Source organism: Macrosteles quadrilineatus, unplaced genomic scaffold, assembly GCF_028750875.1.
Source record: "Macrosteles quadrilineatus isolate MER2022 unplaced genomic scaffold, UCM_ALF_1.0 Scaffold_7__1_contigs__length_78375512, whole genome shotgun sequence".
NCBI classification, from domain to species: Eukaryota; Metazoa; Arthropoda; class Insecta; order Hemiptera; family Cicadellidae; genus Macrosteles; species Macrosteles quadrilineatus.
Window position 1 is genome coordinate 3,115,175 of NW_026542600.1, and position 20,800 is coordinate 3,135,974.

General features: G+C 39.0%; 1 protein-coding gene across 1 annotated transcript; it reads left to right on the forward strand.

Moving 5' to 3' along the window:
• Positions 1-8,274: 8,274 nt before the first annotated feature.
• Positions 8,275-20,539, forward strand: LOC128998721 (glutaryl-CoA dehydrogenase, mitochondrial-like). Its single transcript, XM_054425034.1, has 9 exons — positions 8,275-8,619; positions 13,593-13,637; positions 14,052-14,186; positions 15,663-15,896; positions 16,407-16,536; positions 17,125-17,341; positions 18,967-19,196; positions 19,331-19,491; positions 20,037-20,539. Exons 1-9 carry the CDS (start codon positions 8,550-8,552, stop codon positions 20,108-20,110), a joined length of 1,296 nt encoding a protein of 431 aa, XP_054281009.1. The 5' UTR covers positions 8,275-8,549; the 3' UTR covers positions 20,111-20,539.
• The last annotated feature ends 261 nt before the right edge of the window (positions 20,540-20,800 follow it).

Below are 20,800 nucleotides of genomic sequence, written 5' to 3' on the forward strand. Positions count from 1 at the left end.
CACACTACACAGTGTATCGTTTGTTTTTTTCGTATGTTTTTTTTTTTCATTTTGTAACGAGCCTTTTTCCTAGGGGGGTAAATATTTGCTATTTGGCCGCGCACCGATTGATGAGGTAAGCAAGCGGCGGCGGGGAAGCTAGCGAGCGCCCTTTGACCCGGCTTATCAGTGCCGATAAGCCTGGGATATCCTAGATGTTCAGGACAGTATAGGACGGACATTCAAGTCGTGGATCCCGGTCAGTGAGGATAGCGTGTGTCTAGTGAGACGTCCAGTGGTGTACGTAGAGAGGAGTGCTTTGGTGACATCGGTGTGATATTGGTGCTCAAGGCGTGTTGGTGTCAAGTTGGGTAGTGAGTCAGTGACCCACTTGTGGTGAGTGGACGACTTGATATTATTAGTTTGATATATTAATATCTGATTTTATTGCGAGAGTTAGAGTTGTAATCGTGCTGGTCAAAGCCTGACGGTAGTTAGGATTTATATTAGTCAGGAATAATATTAAAGTATATTCCTGACGGTTCTGGGCAGGTGCTAGAGCGCAAATAATATAATTTATTGACTGTAGTAGTTATTATTTTGCGTTGTACCAAGAGTTAGTTATATTACTAATAACTCTTGAGGCCCGACAAACCTATGCTGCACGATTTAGCGAGCGTAGTTGGAAGCACGTGGCCAGTAGGCTAGTAGCTAATATTATTAGCCTATTAACAGAAGCCCAGCTAAGTAATATAACGTTGATATAGTAGCAGTAGTGGTAGTAGCAGTAGGGTTGGTGTTGATTAATCATTTAATTATTTCAATTTAACTTAAACAGCTTGTTTGGTAGTCCAACACGTTATCTTGGTAGCTTGGATAGCGGAGTACCGGCTATCAGATAATATATTTATCTAGTGTTTGGAACGTATTTAATATTTATTTATCTGCTACTAAGTAGCTCAATATTTTAATAGTGCAATTGCCATTTAGTTTTGCTTGTTTGGCTTGGTATTTATTGAGACCAGCTACTAGTGGTGTAGTCACTCTACCTATAGTGTACTTGTATATTATTATGTGGTACGATTATTGAGTGAACTGTTTGATTCTTAGCTTGGGCATTAGAGTTGTGTATTGCAGTTTAGTGGCCTAGTAGACCCCGCCTGGTGATAACACGCGTTGTGGTTTTTATTGGCAAGTCGTCGTGTAACTCACCGTGTTTTAGGCACTCTGGGCTTAACTATTGGATAGTTAGAACGAAGCCCGAGTTGCGTAGTCAGCAACGACCCCTTAGGAGTGTGGAGAATCGGCGTAGGCCTGGTAGTGATTATTGCACGTTTGTTTTGGTGACTTGTTTTTGACTTGTTCACAGTGCCCGTGTATGAGCCAGTCCTATACCGGTTAGACCCGGCTTTTGGCCTAGTGGTTTCCCTGACCTTGTCGCAGACCCTGGAATATTACCCAGCCATCGTAGGCTGAGCTATCCCCGGCAAACGGTTGCGACCGACTGCACTTTTAATATTTAATATTTTTTTTCCAGTGCAGAAAATCTCGTCGCAAGATGGCGCCTGCGAACAGGGACTGAGGTTGGCAGTGGTGCTGAGTTGCTGACGTATTAACGGCGCCCGAACAAAATAATTTTATTTGTGCAGATTTGCTGCGGACCTGTGCAGATTGGCTGCGGACCTGAGCTGTTGAGCAGAGTTTTAGGCAGACCTGCTGTGATTTTATAGTCGGTTGGGTAGGCCTAACCTGTTTTCTGTTACAGCGTGGTGTGTTGTGAACCCTAATTTATTTAGTGGTTGTATACATAGATATTAGTTAGTAATTTTAATTTTGCTAATTAATTGAGCCTTATCATTGAATATTATTTGAGTGAGAACCCTTATTGTGTAATTGTGGTTTGACTTTCACACCCATAATTGGTTTGATTTATTATTTTGCTAATTAATTGAGCTTTATCATCGAATATTATTTGAGTGAGAACCCTTATTGTGTATTTGTGGTTTGACTTTCACACCCATAATTGGTTTGATTTAATAGTACGGTGTTAAATAGATTTTAATTGTTTACGCCCTTATTTTTGCGGATTTGTCGTGGTGTTTTGAATTTTAAATATGGTTGTGACTACGAGTACGACGTCTGTGCTGGGCGGTACGCCTATTACGTCTGCTATTGCTACGACTAGTTCTGGGGTTGGCTCCGAACTGTCGGTGATGACGACATCGTCATTGTGGCCGGCGTCTTCGCCCGTTTGGCCGACAATTTCTTCGGTAGTGGCTACGACGGTGACAACTTCGTTGACCTATTCCGCGCCAGCGACTATGTCCTTGGGGTCGCAGCCCCGGGACGGTCGCGTGGGTTGGATCTATGACCTCTCGAAGGGGGAGCTCATGAGAACGATGGACCAGTATGGTTTGGTGACCACTGGTACTTCTGCGGAATTACGGCAGCGATTTTCGTCGTTTTGGAAGCAGCGGAATGCCCGTCGGTATAGCGATGATAGACTGTGTACGGCTGGGGCTGCTGCACCTACATATGTACCGCCGGCTACTACAACTGTGGAGCTTCCTGACCCCCCGAGAACCGTACCTCAGGTACTGGGTAATACGGAATCTGACCAAGCCGCGGTAGTGGGAATTAGCAGGGAGTTAGAGGCGGTTAAAGAGATCCTTGGGTTGTCTTCGGAGACCAATGCCCGGACTCTTCGAGAACAACTTGCATTGGTGGTGCGACAGGCGAGGGGCTCGCCGAGTAATGGGGTCGGCTATGGGTTCGAAAGACCCGCCAACCCTACGTCCCCTGTTGTGGCTGCTCCAATGCCTACCTTTGGGTTACCTAGTAGACCCGAGGGATGGCAGCGGCCCAATGATAGTTCTGAGAGACCAGCCTGGCCTTCTAGCTTGGAGCTGCCTCGAGGCTCGGATATGCTCTCAAATGAGGCCAGCAGGGTGGAGCCAAAGGATTGCTCCAAAATATGTAACACGGTACGGAAGTGGGGTTTGAGGTTTGATGGCCGACGAGACCCTGTGTCGTTCCTGGAGCGCCTTGAAGAGCTGATGGTCTCGTACTCTATAAAATCAGAGGACCTGCTCAGAGCGCTGCCGGAGCTGTTGCAAGGCTCAGCGCTTCTATGGTACAGGAATTGCAAGGAGCTCCTGTATTCATTCGAAGCTTTTCGGCATCAATTTGAGATCCAGTTCCTTCCACCTGGTTATCAGAGGAATTTGGATGAGGAGATCCGGAAAAGGACACAGGGTGAAGGCGAGCACTTCCGGGACTACGTTGTTGCCATAAGTACCTTGCTTAGGCGTAGCGGTACGTTGTCCGAGCATGGTAGATTGGACTTGATCTACAACAACATGTGACCAGAGTACAAACTCATGGTGCGACGGCGGGACTTCCGCAATCTGGCCGAGATGGTTGAGTTGGCCGAAGACTACGAGGCCTATCTGCGAGAGAAGGCGGCCTTTAGACCTCCTCCTCCTCCGAACGTAGCGCTGGTTTTGGAAACCGCCTACACACCCAAAAAGAAGGTGGAGAAGCGCGCCGAAACTGCCGCCGTCGAGAAGCGGAGTTTCGAGAGACCATCTCCGGAAGCCGAGTCGCGTGGGCGGGTAGCTTTGAAGTCGGATCGGGTCCACGGTCAACGGCCCGTGACAGCAGCTAGAGCGCCTGAGGGTCCAAAGGGGACGGTGAAATGTTTTAGGTGCCAGGAGATTGGTCACTTTGCCCGAGAATGTGGTAAACCAAGGACCGTCTCCTGTTATGGGTGTGGCAAACCTGGTTTGACGGTGAGTCAGTGTGGATGTCGGGCGGGAAACGGCAGGCCAGCTCAGACATCAGGAGGTCAACTGGGCAAGGCCACCCAAAACGAACGACCTCAGAAGAGTGGTCCGAGTGGCTCGGAAAACTAAACAGCCTGGTTGGTGGAGTAGACGAGAACCGGCTGGTTTCGGAGACAAGGCCCTTTGTTGAAGTTGTGCTGATGGGCAGCGTTTATAAGGCGTTATTGGACACTGGGTCCGTAGTTAACCTGGTTGGGCGAGAAGTTGCCGATCATCTTCAACGCCAGGAGGTAGAGCCTTTTAAGAAACCCGCTCCTCTAAGGATGGCAGATGGGTCACCGTCTAGGGCCGAGTATTCATTCCGATTGGCAGGAGAAGCTGCGGGAAGACGGTGGGTTGGAGACGCCTTGTACGTTCCCACTCTTACCACGGATATGATTTTGGGAATGGATGTCATACGAGATCTCAGACTTGTGACGGTCGTGATAAGAATGGGCGTGGGTGAGGACTGTTCTGGTCAAGTGGGCCGCATAGAGAGTGTCAAAATTGGTGACGAAGACCCCGAAGGCCCTTGCGATGGAAACCCTCGTCTGGTTCCTGATGCCAAATCATTCAGCTCCATGTTGGCTGGTAGTGGCTAGTAGAAGAGTTTTTCTTTGTTTTAAGTTTGAGACCTGTGGTGTAGGGTTCACCATTGGGTTAGGGGTTGGAGTATTTTGTTTTGGCCGGAGTTCAATGATTTTTTTTTCTTTTTGGCCGTTTTCTTTTTTTTCATCCCGATGTAAGTGGGGGATGTAACGAGCCTTTTTCCTAGGGGGGTAAATATTTGCTATTTGGCCGCGCACCGATTGATGAGGTAAGCAAGCGGCGGCGGGGAAGCTAGCGAGCGCCCTTTGACCCGGCTTATCAGTGCCGATAAGCCTGGGATATCCTAGATGTTCAGGACAGTATAGGACGGACATTCGAGTCGTGGATCCCGGTCAGTGAGGATAGCGTGTGTCTAGTGAGACGTCCAGTGGTGTGCGTAGAGAGGAGTGCTTTGGTGACATCGGTGTGATATTGGTGCTCAAGGCGTGTTGGTGTCAAGTTGGGTAGTGAGTCAGTGACCCACTTGTGGTGAGTGGACGACTTGATATTATTAGTTTGATATATTAATATCTGATTTTATTGCGAGAGTTAGAGTTGTAATCGTGCTGGTCAAAGCCTGACGGTAGTTAGGATTTATATTACCCATGTAGCACAGATGGTTGGGCCAACGTTGGCCAACTGTGGGACAGTTGGTCGATGGTTGGTTGGAGCTTCCACAACCAACCAACCGTTGTCCAACTGTATATCTCGTAGTTGGGCCAACCAATATTTACAACTGTGGACCAACATTGGTTCATTGTTAATGAAATACGTTAATATGCATTGCTGGGTATCATACATCAAGCCAACCGTTGTCCAACCGTTTTTCACTCCGTTGGACCAACAAAAGATACTTTTGTTTGACCAACAATGGTCCATAGTTGAGTTTACACGACTTTCATTCTCTGGGTCTAGCTTTCACAACATAATTATAATAAAATATCTGGTTTTACAATACCTTTATCAGTTCCAAAAGTTTCCAAAAGTTTTTGGAACTGATAAAGGTATTGTAAAACCAGATATTTTATATATTACAGTTCCGGCGCTACAACAATGAATTTTAATAATTTTAATAATGCAAATATTTTTTAAATTAATATTCTTTAACTTATTTGCAACAATTTAAGGGGAAAGAGTAATTAATCATATAACAGGCAATTATAATAGCATTAACAATCTAACGGTAATTAATTAATCATTCAAATACCAGTATCCTCTCTAACTCCAAAAAAAAAAACTACTTATGATGCCTTAACAGATTAACAAAATCATATTATACTGTGTAGTATCAAAAATGTTTGAAGTATTGCGACCATTGCAACTGTCGGCTACTCTTTCACCACTTGAAAACTCTCTATATCAGCAATCACAGATAGCTCAGTGGTAAAGTAAGAGGGTAATAAGTCGAAGGACCCGGGTTCGAGACCCGTCTGGGCCAAAAAATTTTGTTCTAGTTTTTTTTCAAAATTTGTTTTTATGAACTATTTAATCAATTTACTCAACTAATAATTATGCTTTTCGTACTAAATCTTTATTATTTTGTGTGAAATAAAACGGTTGGACAATGGTTGGCTGGAAAACAGTTTAAAGAGGTGACATTTCTACCGTTGGCCAACTGTGTGGCTCCACAATTTACCAACGTTGGCCCAACCATCTGTGCTACATGGGTAGTCAGGAATAATATTAAAGTATATTCCTGACGGTTCTGGGCAGGTGCTAGAGCGCAAATAATATAATTTATTGACTGTAGTAGTTATTATTTTGCGTTGTACCAAGAGTTAGTTATATTACTAATAACTCTTGAGGCCCGACAAACCTATGCTGCACGATTTAGCGTGCGTAGTTGGAAGCACGTGGCCAGTAGGCTAGTAGCTAATATTATTAGCCTATTAACAGAAGCCCAGCTAAGTAATATAACGTTGATATAGTAGCAGTAGTGGTAGTAGCAGTAGGGTTGGTGTTGATTAATCATTTAATTATTTCAATTTAACTTAAACAGCTTGTTTGGTAGTCCAACACGTTATCTTGGTAGCTTGGATAGCGGAGTACCGGCTATCAGATAATATATTTATCTAGTGTTTGGAACGTATTTAATATTTATTTATCTGCTACTAAGTAGCTCAATATTTTAATAGTGCAATTGCCATTTAGTTTTGCTTGTTTGGCTTGGTATTTATTGAGACCAGCTACTAGTGGTGTAGTCACTCTACCTATAGTGTACTTGTATATTATTATGTGGTACGATTATTGAGTGAACTGTTTGATTCTTAGCTTGGGCATTAGAGTTGTGTATTGCAGTTTAGTGGCCTAGTAGACCCCGCCTGGTGATAACACGCGTTGTGGTTTTTATTGGCAAGTCGTCGTGTAACTCACCGTGTTTTAGGCACTCTGGGCTTAACTATTGGATAGTTAGAACGAAGCCCGAGTTGCGTAGTCAGCAACGACCCCCTAGGAGTGTGGAGAATCGGTGTAGGCCTGGTAGTGATTATTGCACGTTTGTTTTGGTGACTTGTTTTTGACTTGTTCACAGTGCCCGTGTATGAGCCAGTCCTATACCGGTTAGACCCGGCTTTTGGCCTAGTGGTTTCCCTGACCTTGTCGCAGACCTTGGAATATTACCCAGCCATCGTAGGCTGAGCTATCCCCGGCAAACGGTTGCGACTGCTGCACTTTTAATACTATATTTTCCCAGTGCAGAAAATCTCGTCGCAATTTTACCAAAATTGGTCGGCTTTGCTTGGTACTTGATATAAGCAACGCAGCCGCGTGGTTCTACATTTTGAGTGTATTTTTTGCATTTTTGTTCCTTCTGGTTAGTATTGTCATCAATGAACACTTTGTTAGTTATTCCATTTTTAAGACCAAACAAAAAAGCTTTTCATTTCATTTTCATTATTGTAAATTTTTATACTATTGAAGTAAGGGCTCTTGCTTGCAAGGGTGGAATTTACTTGAGGTACATGTGGATTTGTTGCTCTTCTTGTATTGTAATAGAATGCCACCATCTATTTGAAATACAAGTAAGTCGTAAAATATGTTTTTGAGAAAGTTTTATTTTTATTAATATTATTTGACACTGTCTATCCGGCCCTGGCTGGTCAAAGATGAAAAGGACGTAGGTAATAAGGTAATGTTTCAAATTCACCAGTCACCACACCACGACTTCATTAATAAGGATGAAATAAAAAAATCCATTATTCCAACAACTTTTCATAACAACCTGCCACAGTCCACTTGCATCCAGCATGATTGGACCATGGGGACGGGGTTTTTCGGGGGATTTTATTAGGTAAAAAAATGGGTTTTCTCATTTTTCTCATTTTCAAATTCTCATTTTTGACCAACAAAACACAAAATTTCCTAATTTCCCTCTAGACCTTTTTAAAGAGCTTAACAGATCAAATAATTTAGTAGGTATATCAAAGTGTTTTTGTACGGTTATTGGTGACGGAGAAAATTCACAAAATTGTAAATTCCCATGCTATTCTTAAGGAGGATATTGCGAAATGTTGTAGTTTCCTTGTTTATGGATATATTCTGATCAAACTTGGCAAATGTATTTATTTTATTCTAAGCTATTAATATTTTACTAAAAAAAATCCACATTAATAGATTCCTTGTAGCAGCAAACCTAGGTACTCATTAAACCTAATATTATTTTAAATAGGTTTAGGTGAAAATCAGTTCACACAAAAGGAAATTCGCCAAGTTGGCAGGTTTGCTGTGGCGGGGAAATTTCGTAAGTAAGTTAGATTAAGAAAAAAATGCTTGTCCTGCAATTACAGCTGCATAGCTCAGAGAACCTGCCCTGCCGTTGTTGTGGTTGTGCCTTTATCTTATCTGTCGTCGTCAGTCGTTTGTTGTTTTGTTTTCCATACCCACACCCACCGACCGTACATAACCATAACCTTCTGTTTATCTGTTCTGATTAAGAATCTTGTCAATAAAGTTATTTTGATTGAAGAAGTACCAGTAATGTGACTTGTTACGTAATCTAGATGTAGAACATTTATTTTAAAATTTTGGTTTCTGTGATTTTTTTACAATTTAAACATCGTATTCCATTCAAATACTCAAAATATTCATTAAGTTCTAACCTGAAAGTAACTGAATCTTAGTTACTTTTAATTTAATTTTCTTGGTAAAAATATCACTAAGATGGCATCAAGTGTTCCAAAAATTAGTTGCCTTTTAAAGAAATGTGGGGAGAAACAGTTGCACATCAAATGTATCCTTTTCATAAATTATATGCTAGTCTAATAACTTAGTACTACCCTACAATTCTGTAAGTTATTGTTAATTTTTCTACATTTAGGTCTATCTAATTAATGGCTGTGAATGTTACAGTAATATTTTAAAGCTGAAACAAGGCCTACTTGTTGACTCTCTCCTTTCAGTAGGGTAAATTTTAAATAACCTCTTAAGTATCATAGTCCTAATTGTCACGTTAAAGGGACGTAAAGTTTGCTGTTTCAGGTCCCAGAGTTAAGCCTGGTTTACACAGGTCGAGTATATCAGACGAGTTGTTCGGCCCAGTTACTAGGCCCAGTTGTTGATTTGTTCAACTCGCCCGGTACTTGAATAGACTGTCTACACGCATTCCTATTTCGAACAGCGACAGTGTAGGCACAGAGAAGTAATTTTTATAATTTCTCTGTGTTCTGTGGTGTAGGGTATTCCGTAAACCGTAGCTTTCGTGTTAAATGTTGTTTGAGTTTAACCCTCCGAGTGTCCATAGTTTAGGCCTTAATGTCCGCCGATTTTTGGTGCATTTGCAAGGTTTTATTAAAACCGATCTGAGAAGCTTAAAACAATGTTAATTCTACTGTTCTATATACCATTTTGTTTGGAAAATCATGGGCTGTACATAAAACATAAGGAACATTTGTTTCAAAAAAGTTTTTTAGGTAAAAAAAATATTTTGGAAAATTAAAAAAAAAAAAAAATAAGTTCGCGCTCAATGAAATTGTATAAATTATAGGCCTATAAATATTTGAAAATAGCCACTTTGTTCTAAATTTTATGAGGATTACAAATATACAGGGTGAATTTTAAATGAGTTCCCCCCCTACTTTTTTCTACATTTCTTAAGATATCATCTCCGGACCACGTCAGATCATTGTTGAGTAGTAAGTACTTCATTTTGACTGGGTATACATTTTTGGCCGCCATCTTGGATCCGCCATATTGGATACAAAGTTTTTTTTTCAAATGTAAAGGTAGGGTTGTGACCCATTATTTCAAACTAGAGTTTTACGCTGATTACAATGCCGCAATTAGTTTTTAAAAATCTTGATCCGTTCTAAAGTTATGAGGACTTTTTATAACTTTATTTTTAGCGCATTTTAAACCCTTTGAGTGCCAACGTCCGGGGAACCGGACGTTTTTAAAACGAGCCAAAAGTGCCGACGTCCGGCAAACCGGACGTTTTTAGAACGAGCCAAAAGTGCCAACGTCCGGCTGACCGGACGTTTCGTAATGATCGAACAGTTGTCATAACAACCGAATGGATACTCGGATTCTTTTAACCCATATATTAACATTGAGTCGAAAGTTACTAGATGCGATACATCAATTTTCGTTGGTCAAAATATCGAAAATTCGATTTTTACGAAATTTTATCCTAAAAATCGCCAGATCGCGCTCGGCATTTTTAGCGCGACCTTCGGGAAAAATCATCGGCATTTTTTGAGCGTTACTTTTATTTTTCGCCTGGCACTCTAAGGGTTAACATTGTGCATTTACAAACTAAGACCATAATCTCAAAATAGTGCTAGATAAAGATAAGTATACACCACCATTCATTGCCGACATATTTTCACTTGGTTATGACGGATGTAGTTTTTTCAGCCGCCATCTTGGGTCCGCCATTTTTAAATGTGATCAATTAATTTAAATATGAAGGTGGTGTTGTGACCCATCATTTTGAGCTACCTTTTAATGCTGAACTCAATGCCGCTATCCGTTTTTCATTTGCATCTTTGGTTTTTGAAATATTGAAATTTTAAATAAGACTATTTTAATATTTCATCAAGACAGCTTGATAACCAAAAACGGATTGCAGCATTGAGTCCAGTATAAAAAAGTAGTTCAAAATGATGGGTCACAACACCACCTTCATATTTAAATTAATTGATCACATTTCAAAATGGCGGATCCAAGATGGCGGCTGAAAAAACTACATCCGTCATAACCAAGTGAAAATATGTCGGCAATGAATGGTGGTGTATACTTATCTTTATCTAGCACTATTTTGAGATTATGGTCTTAGTTTGTAAATGCACAATGTTAAAATGTGCTAAAAATAAAGTTATAAAAAGTCCTCATAACTTTAGAACGGATCAAGATTTTTAAAAACTAATTGCGGCATTGTAATCAGCGTAAAATTCTAGTTTGAAATAATGGGTCACAACCCTACCTTTACATTTGAAAAAACAACTTTGTATCCAATATGGCAGATCCAAGATGGCGGCCAAAAATGTATACCCAGTCAAAATGAAGTACTTACTACTCAACAATGATCTGACGTGGTCCAGAGATGATATCTTAAGAAATGCAGAAAAAAGTAGGGGGGGAACTCATTTAAAATTCACCCTGTATAATAATATAAGGAAGTAGATTTGCAAATAAATAAGTTATGGGCAAAAAACAGATTTCAGTACATAGCGTTTAGCTAAGAATGCATAGCCTAACCATAGCTAGGAATCTGGCTGATAATTTACATCAATATCACTACCTACTTCTTCAGGATCATCAACCAGCCCTTCAAAATCACTTAAATCTTCTTATAATGCACCACGTATATCACTACTTTTGATTTTTAACACTAAAACAATGATAAACATAATAAAACACATCAGTCATCGGTCCGAGGGTAACCTAGCTATTTACAAATACGCACGTCAGCTGTCTGCTACAATTACGATCGGCTCGGAGAACATACAGCGCTGAGACAGACCTCTGGAGAAAGCTTAGAATATAATGAAAAGAACGATACCTAACTCGATCCAGTTCAATCCGATTCAGTCAGTCATAGAGCCTTCGCCGTAAACGATGTTCGCGCGTCGATTTTTCGACGATGGACGCTCGGAGGGTTAAAATGGAACTTCAAGAGTTCAATGCTGAATTTATAAATTAATTAAATCACTGAATTAGATTATTAGAATTAAAACTGAATCACCCCTTAAATTCAGGGGTTGCTTACGTTTTTTTATGCAAATAACTTACCATATAGACCAAAGTGGAAGGTGATATTCTAAAAGAATAAGATTTGTTACAAATTACTATAAATACCGGTACTGCATTTCTTTAAAATAAAATATATAGGTAGATATTAAGTTGTACACAAATTTTGAAAACTGAATTTTATAAGAGTGAGTAGATTTACGAACAGCAAGACAATGCAACACAGGGCCAACTGTTCAACTGAACCATTGAGTATTGAGGGTGATTGGGCATACACTACTGAACTAACCTTAATACTGATCGTTGTGATCGACTCACTTAGCGACCCCAAAATAAAAAAAAATATTTTTATTCTGTGGTCGCTAAACTCACTTGATAGCAGTAATAACAGATGTTTTGCAAGCAAATCGTTGTGGTGGGGGTAGCTACTGGGCCGAGCAACTCGGTTTTCAACTAAATCACTTGACTCGCTCTCAACTGACCTCTTTTTATCAACTCGCCAGTTGCTCGACTCGCCTGCATGTCTACACCAAGCGAGTTAAAGAGCGAGTGGCAACTCTTACACTGACTCGCCCACCGTACTCGACCCGTGTAAACCAGGCTTTAATGATTGTTTGTTCAAATTGTTATTGGTTTATGCACAGTTTGATGGAAGCTAGATGTATTAGTTAAATTTAGTTGGTCTTCAACATTAAGTAGAAATCTGCATAACAATAAGAATGCTTTTTTAAGACATGCTCATAAGTTAGTGTAAGAGGGTAGCCTAGTGAAAATTCATCTTCGTGAAGGGGCTATAAAATAAAAGAAAATAGGTTTGTCTCATCTATTCTGGGGTCTTTTTGGCTGCGTTTACAAATGCAGACCTCGGAAAAACCAGGAATCCAGGAGAGCTAGTGAAGGCAATAGATGAGTTAATCAAGTCAGGTTGCTGTATTTTTTTACCATGACCAGATTTGGAAATGAGTTTTTCCAGTTTTCTTTTTTCAAAACTTTTCAAAACTTCAAAACTTCGAAATCTACAGTTTCCAATAGCCTAGAGGACACTGGAGTGTACAAATTAACCTGCAGCGACTGTCCAAAAATGTATATCGGACAAACAGGTCGTTCATTCAAAAAAAGGTTTAATGAACATTAAACCTAAACAACAACAACAACTAAACTGCGAACACAACATTCTAAGTTCACTGAACACCTGATGAATGACAACCACAACGTAAGCAGCTGTAGTGATAACCTGGGTATTTTACATAAATGCACCAAAGGCTCCTTAATGAATGTCCTTGAAAGCTATGAAATCTACAAAGCAACAAAAAGGTTTCCCCACGACATCCTGAATGAAAAGCTAAATTTTGGTCGTAACATAATATTTGATAGGATTGAGGACATTGATAACAAAGGCGCTCATAATCAGCTGTCCAACCCCCTCCAAGGTCAATGTCACCAGACCAGTGGCAGTCGGTAGTTGAGTCGTGTCCGTCGTGCGTGTAATGGCCGGCCGCGCGTCTTTCTGTATCTTAATGTATTTGTGCGTGTTAAATGTTATATTTGTGTACTTTGACGACGACATTATGTTCAAGTAATTTTATGTTTGACAAGGCTTGAAAATGAAACGTCAGTTTCGAAACTAGTAGCTAAAAAGACTAACCTAGGATTGACGACGTAAAGGTACGTAACCTATTTTATATTTTCTTTTTTCAATATCTTGTAGCCTACTCTACCTCATCATTTATTTATTTATTCATTTCGACGACAATCGCCATTTCACAAAATAAAACATTAGACAAGATTTACATGCAACAAGATAATACAATAGAAAACATTAATAAATGAAAATTTGTGGTGGTGGTGAACAGTTTGAGTAAAAATACAACAGTTACAACATTGTGAAAAAAAGTAACAATAACATCATTCTTTGAATTAAGCCTATTGCCTAGTGTATATTTTATAGAACAGTTTGTAATTTAACTCCTTACTTATGCAAATCCTTTCTTGAAATTTTCTTAATTGTTTTTATAGATTTCAGTACATCATCGTTATTATGTGGTAAAAAAGCTAACAAAGGTATGTTTTTATTGTTAACAATATAACTTTTTATAATATTAACATTTTTATAATCTGTTCTAAAGTGACATAGCAAAAATTGTTTGATACATATAGTAGAACAAGACCCTTTATAGCAAGGATATCTACTATTCAAAATCCCACCAATCTATTACCCTATGGGTACCCTTTTATATGAAAAACTCTTTTTAAGAAGCAGTAGGCCTACTTGGAGAATCTTGCTATCAAGGTCTTACAATTGGAGTATTTGTCACATAGCTCAAAATGCCTCAACAATGCTTCGTAGTGTAACTTGAATACTTAGTGACTAGTTTTGATTTCGTTGTCCCTTTTCCACACGTAGGTTATTGTTTTATGAAACAATAATTATGAATATTATAACTGTTTGTCATTGCTGTTTTGTTTTCATTTCAGCAACTTTCAAATGGGAGGACGCCTTGGATCTCGAATCACAGCTTAAAGAAGATGAAATATTACTTCGTGATTCTTTCAAATCATACTGCCAAGATAAACTCATGCCTAGAATCCTTCTAGCGAATCGGAATGAAGGTGAGACACTGTATTAAACTGTAAAATATAAAATTTTGTAGGAATTAGTCAACTATTTCTAACTGTACGTTTTCATATTGGGATAAAGCTTACAACTAACTGTTTTGAGCTTTAGCAGTCCTGAAAGTTCATTGTATAAGTAATATTTCAATTTGAGGTTTAATGTAGTAGAATGGCATTCTGGGAAATTTCTTCTTTTAAATTTAAGGAAGCGGTCTATTTCCTATTGTAACTTTTAAGACACATTACCTACACATAGGAAAAATGGACTGAACTATGAGGGCTGTCCACAAAAAGGTTTCAAAACCAGTTAAAATTTGAGACCAAGTTTTGTTAAAAAATATCCCATCACTATTATATCTCCATCCACTACTTCTAGCCCTCTCCCAACCTACAGAACAATTAATTAGTCTAGCTGAAAACCATGTGAGAGAAAAATTGTCAAGCAAAATACAAATTGCCTTCTGTGATTAGGTTTCTGTGTGAAGTTGATAAAGACTTATTGAAATCCGTTGTCAGTTGATAAATGCAGAATAGTGTTTGTAATGCAGAAGTGACTAAGGAAGTAAAAAGCCATAATCATTTACACAACCAAGTCAGCAGTGGGTGGTCTTCAGTCTCCATCAAAACGGTGATCAAAGTTGAGAAAACTTAGCTTACTGACTGGTATGTTTAAGAATAGAGAAGTCCTCCATTTGTTTACAAATCTTTCGTTCATTCACACCGTGATATGTATGCACAAATTTGATAACTTTGGTCACCTACTCAATGAGACTAATGAAAGACAATAGTTGGTCGGTGGTATAATGAATAGACACATGTGAAATTCTGCAAATGTTTACAAGCGCTTCAGAACTCCATCAAACCCTTATGTATATTTCCTATGGCCAAACTAAACCTTTACTCCATTAATGTTCCCCCAACTGGCTATGGACTTGACAAATCTTAGAACATGATCCATATCATGAACACGGGAGCATTGGTTTTGCTTCACACATAGTTTTCGCAATGGGAGTTCGTTGGTGAGACCTAAATTTACAGCCAACCCTTATAACTTAGCTGTTATATGCTATCTTTGCAAAGTTATAAAAGGCAAATAAGCATGACACTTTCTGTGCTAACGAGTGGCTGTTACATCACTCAAAACTCGATTGTTTGTGTCAAAGACTATAATTGAAAATTAGATAAATCATGTTAGGCCTAACCTGTTTGAATTGTGTAATAATGCATTTAAAATTTTGTATCTTTTTTTCAAATGCATCATAATACCTTAGCTTTAATAGCTTAGCAATACCTTTTATATACTTTCACCTGTGTTTTCAAACCGTCTTAAACTTGAGTTAGGACTCACATTTCACAATGGTAAAATCACAACACACTCAACAAATTCCATAAGTTTTGAAAGTAACAGAAAATTACCCCCTGTACAATAGAAAGTGACCACTCTTCCTCTAACAATAATGTGTTGTTTTCCAGTATTTGACAGAAACATCTTACGAGAACTCGGAGAGGTTGGAGTCCTCGGTTGTCAGTTACAAGGCTACGGCTGCGCGGGCGTGTCTTACACTGCGTATGGACTAGTTGCGCGTGAGTTGGAGCGTGTCGACAGTGCCTATAGGTCCGTCATGAGCGTCCAGTCTTCGCTCGTAATGCTGCCTATCCATAAGTTTGGTTCTGAAGCTCAGAAAGAGAAGTACTTACCTAAACTTGGTGAGAAGATATTTACTCTTAACTTTGCTATTAACATTTTATCTTCCAAACAGTCCCGAGGTGAAATTCTCTATCGTTAATGTCAGTTAAATTGGGATACGAGAATGTTTTAGTTAAATTTTAAGTTTCTGTTTTTTTAAATGTAATAAAAGATATTTATTTTTTAATCCATGAACTTCGAATTAAGATATTCAATAAAAACCCCTCAATCTTGAGTTTTCGTTGTTTAGGCTTGCCAGAACATTCTATATGGGAAATAAATTATGTCTATAAATGAAATCACAAAGTATACACCATCTGAATTTCCCTAAACCTTTCAATTTGCCATGGTGTTGCATTTACAATTAAACATAAAAATATACATACAAAGCTATTTTACAGCTAGGTGAATTTTGATGACATTAATTAATCTCCAAATAAAACTAGGTACCCAGTTTTAAGCAATAAACTCATTAATATTAAAGTATTACAGCAATGAAACATTGATATCAATATGCTATTACTCTACAGCTTCAGGGGAGCTTGCTGGTTGCTTTGGGCTGACCGAACCTAACTTTGGCAGTGATATTTCCAACATGGAGACAAAAGCGCAGTATCTTCCTGACAAAAAAGCCTACATTCTCCGAGGAAGCAAGACGTGGTGAGTTTGAATTAATTTACTAGAGATCCCCCTAGAGTCCCTTTTTGAAAAAAATCCACTTGGTTTGTTGGTGGACGCTTTTGGCCTGTGTTCTGATACTGTATCGGCAAAGTTGGAAAGTGTTAGGTGATGTAGAGAGAGGAAGAGGGAAAGTTGAAAATCATAAGAGATAAAAAGCTGTTAAATCAAAAATAACCTATTAGGCCAATTATAAAGTTTAAATGTTTAAACATCATAAATATGAACTGAAGATACTTGCCCTAAAATTTGATGGGAAAGAGTTGTTTTTCTATTAGCTTAGCGAATTCGCTATAGGGAAGTAGCTATTACCGTAGGTGGCACAGTAAGAACTAGGCCCTGGACCGATTTACCTTTTTTCATGTCCCCAGAGGCCAAAAACACTATTCCTTCAAGATGTAAATATATATGAACAAATAGTGTTTTTGGCCTCTGGGGACTTTAGGCCTATTTAACCAAATGTAGGACTTCATGATCGCTAGAGCTGGCAAAAACCTTAATTATATAAAAGCAGGAGGCTGAATTTAAAACTCGTAATTATTTAGCCTGATCGGAGATTGTAACTTTCAGGATCACCAACTCCCCGATAGCTGACGTTTGCTTGGTGTGGGCCAAGTGTGAAGACAACAGAGTACGAGGGTTCCTTGTAGACCGAGGTACTCCGGGGCTGGAGACCCCTCCGATACAAGGCAAGTTCGCTCTACGAGCCTCTATGACGGGAATGATCTTATTGGACTCTGTCATCGTACCTGAGGAAAACATGTTGCCTGGCGTGGAAGGAATGACAGTGAGTATTGTGGATATTGACAGTGATATTGTAGGACGTAGACTCGAATATGGAACTGTTATACGCATTACTTCATGCTAGTCCTAGAGGGTTACGGCATTGTCACTTAGATAAATCCATTGGTGATTGGATCGGGGAGAGAGCTGGTCTAGTGATAGAGTCTCAAAAGGTCCTGGGTTCAAATCCCACCAAATCACCAATGGATTTAATATAAATAATAATGTCGCAACCCTTAGGTCTAACCTGAAGTAATGTGAAAAACAATCCCAGGCTTTTGCCTAGCGTCCTAGGAGGAAACAAATTGATGATTGGCGGAATTTTAACCTGAGAACAGGCTGAAGTCCCACCACCTTCACCTAGACCAGCTCGCTCCCAAGTGTTGACGGCATCTTTCACTATTAACACGTTTGCTATCGCAATAGTACAAAACTTTTCATTCATACCCCTTTCAGACCCAGCAAGCTCATTTGTGTAGGAAAATTTTTAATTCCTGACAACCTAACCAACACAATTGTGTAGGTTAGATGTTTATTTGTTTTTTTTTTTAAGTTTCTGGATCTTTCTGTTGCTCAGACCTGTACGCATCGATTGTACATTTTATAGAGATCAGGTGGGAATTTTTGTTTTGCCTTCATGTCTTATGGTAACACTGATTGTTTTGTTGCAATGTCACGGTAAGATAGGAGAAAGAGGCAATTGTTAAGGTTAATGACTGTTTTATTTATGTTTTTAAACGTATCTAATGCCAATTATTGCTGAAACTGAAATGGTTAATATGGTATTATGAAGGTTTCGTCTTTAAAACAAACCTAATCAATAATTTTAGTATTTGAAATCTAGGCTAAAAACCAACATTTATTCAAAATTTGCTCAGGACTTAAAGCGGTCGAGATGACTAAGATTCCCGGGTCTGAAAGGGATAAAGACCAGTGACGCACATATGCGACGGCCGGTTTCTACCCATAGACAGTCACAATAAAATAGACTGACGACGCATATTTTTCGTCGGTGTTCCAATGTTATCAAAATGCTTATATCTTTGTAACAGTCTATTTGAAAGCACTGAATTCTCTGCTGTGGTCTACAGGGATGTCTGTCGCACAACTGCGTCGCTTGGTCCATGGATATGATGATTGGTGACGAAATATGATAGTTGGAAAAACTTAATATTGTAGTTTGCTTGTTTATAAAAACATTTTGATCAAACTTGGCAAATTTATTGATTTTATACTAAGCCATTAATATTTTACAAAAAAATACACTTTATTAGTTTTCTTGTAGCAGCAAACCAAGGCACTCATTAAACCTAATGTTATTTAAATAGATTTAATTGAAAATCAATTCAGACAAATGGAAATTTGCTTAGTCGGCAGGTTTGCTGTGGCGGGGGTATTTATTTTACAGTTTTACTCCAACTATCCAAATCAATTTGAACCATACCACAATTGTATGGTTGAATTTTTACCAAAATTTTGGGTATTTTTTGCACACCTGCAAAGATTAGCAATTAAAAAATTCACGCTTTTGCCACAATTGTGGAGGACATCTTGACCACATGAGACAACACATATTTAATGATAAAGTAAAATATTTTATTTGACTTTAATTTCAAGCTGTTTGTCCAGGGCCCGTTCACGTGTTTGACATCCGCACGGCAAGGCATCGCGTGGGGAGCGCTGGGGGCCGCGGAGTTCTGCCTGGCCACTGCTCGTCAGTACACGTTGGATCGTGTTCAGTTTGAACGACCTCTCGCAGCCACGCAGCTCATACAGAAGAAGCTTGCAGATATGTTGACTGAGATAACTCTCGCTCTGCATGCTTGTCTCAGACTCACACGTCTGTCTGAGCAAGGCCTGTAAGTCTTCAACTGTTAAGGTTCAAACTACACAAATGTACATTGTTTTACCTAGAAAAACATTTTTCCAATCAAAATAATCAACTAAACTTCTCCACCTCTCTTACTTACACTAATGTCTTCATGTCGGATAGGTCAACTCCTGAGCAGGTGTCCATGATGAAGCGCAACTCCTGTGGGAAGGCACTGGAGATAGCGAGGACTGCCCGGGATTTACTGGGAGGCAATGGGATCTGTGACGAGTATCACATCATACGACACGTCATGAATCTGGAGGCCGTCAACACATATGAGGGTGAGTTAAACTGCAGATAGTTCCAAACACTCAAACAGCAAAGACTTGTCCTAAGCCGGGTATTGTTCACCAGTGTGGCGGCCGGTCCAATATTTCTACCACTCACACGCGTTACTAAGTGTGTGTGGTTGCAAAAATTGCTCAAGTAAACTAAATACCGTATCATTGATGAAGATTACATGACTCCAACAAGTTCACACGGATTATTTATTTAAAATAAAGGAAACCTGTAGGAATAGGAGTAGACAGTTTGCGACAATATGTATATTTTGATATTTTCTTTGCTGTATAAATATTCTTCAGTCAATCTAATGTACTATTTAATTAATTTAACTACAAAAATGATTTTGAAGTAATTTTTTCCTCGACTTTGTAAATGTACCTAAATTGTACCGTACCCACTTTTCGGTGCACCCCAGGGCACAGACCCCTAATATTTTCCTTTAAGTCCCATGACCCACGAGTAAATTTGATCTTATAAATATTTTGAAGTACAGTAATAAAGCAATTCTTTTGCTAATAAACCAGTTTTTTTTTCTTTTCAGGAACGCATGACATCCACGCTCTAGTGTTGGGACGGGGCATCACAGGAATTCCAGCTTTTGCCTCTGTTCCGTGATTTGTTAGTGCTTTAGGCTACTCAATATTATCTGAGGTAGTATTTAAACGCAGGATTAGTTCTTTCCAAGTTCTACTCACGGTTAAAATGTTCAAATTTGTCTGTGATACTTATGTTTTGTTTAATAATACCCGTTGCCTGATTTTCACTTTTATAAAATTTACTACATTTCCACCTACCTTAGCTGTATTTAAGTAAAACTCAGATAGGAACGGATTTTTTTTTAAAAGCTGCACTACAATTCAACACAGATTTTACAATTCACTTGACACAGGGTTTAACCTGCATGTGAAATAAATTGTTAACCCCATATATTTTTTTATCGTTATATTATGGATATTAGAATTTATTTTTGTCTATACTGTATATAATGTTACCTATGGTGCCACATATGTTGATTATAAAATAAAGTCTATATACAAATTTTAATGTTACTTCAGTTCTGTATACGTACCTGAAATCCTGAAAAGTTCTGTCAAATAGTAAAGTATTGAAAATAACTTGATTTTCTCTTGCAAGTTCCGCTTCTAAACCACACCAAAATTGTAACAAATATTTACAATTGGTAACCATACAGACACCAACCGGTCTTTCTACAGTCCGCTACATCTGCAAGCGTTACGCAGAATTGTTGCGCAGAATATCTGCTGTCTTTGACAACACTATTGGTCATCTTTCTTTGTATATCTG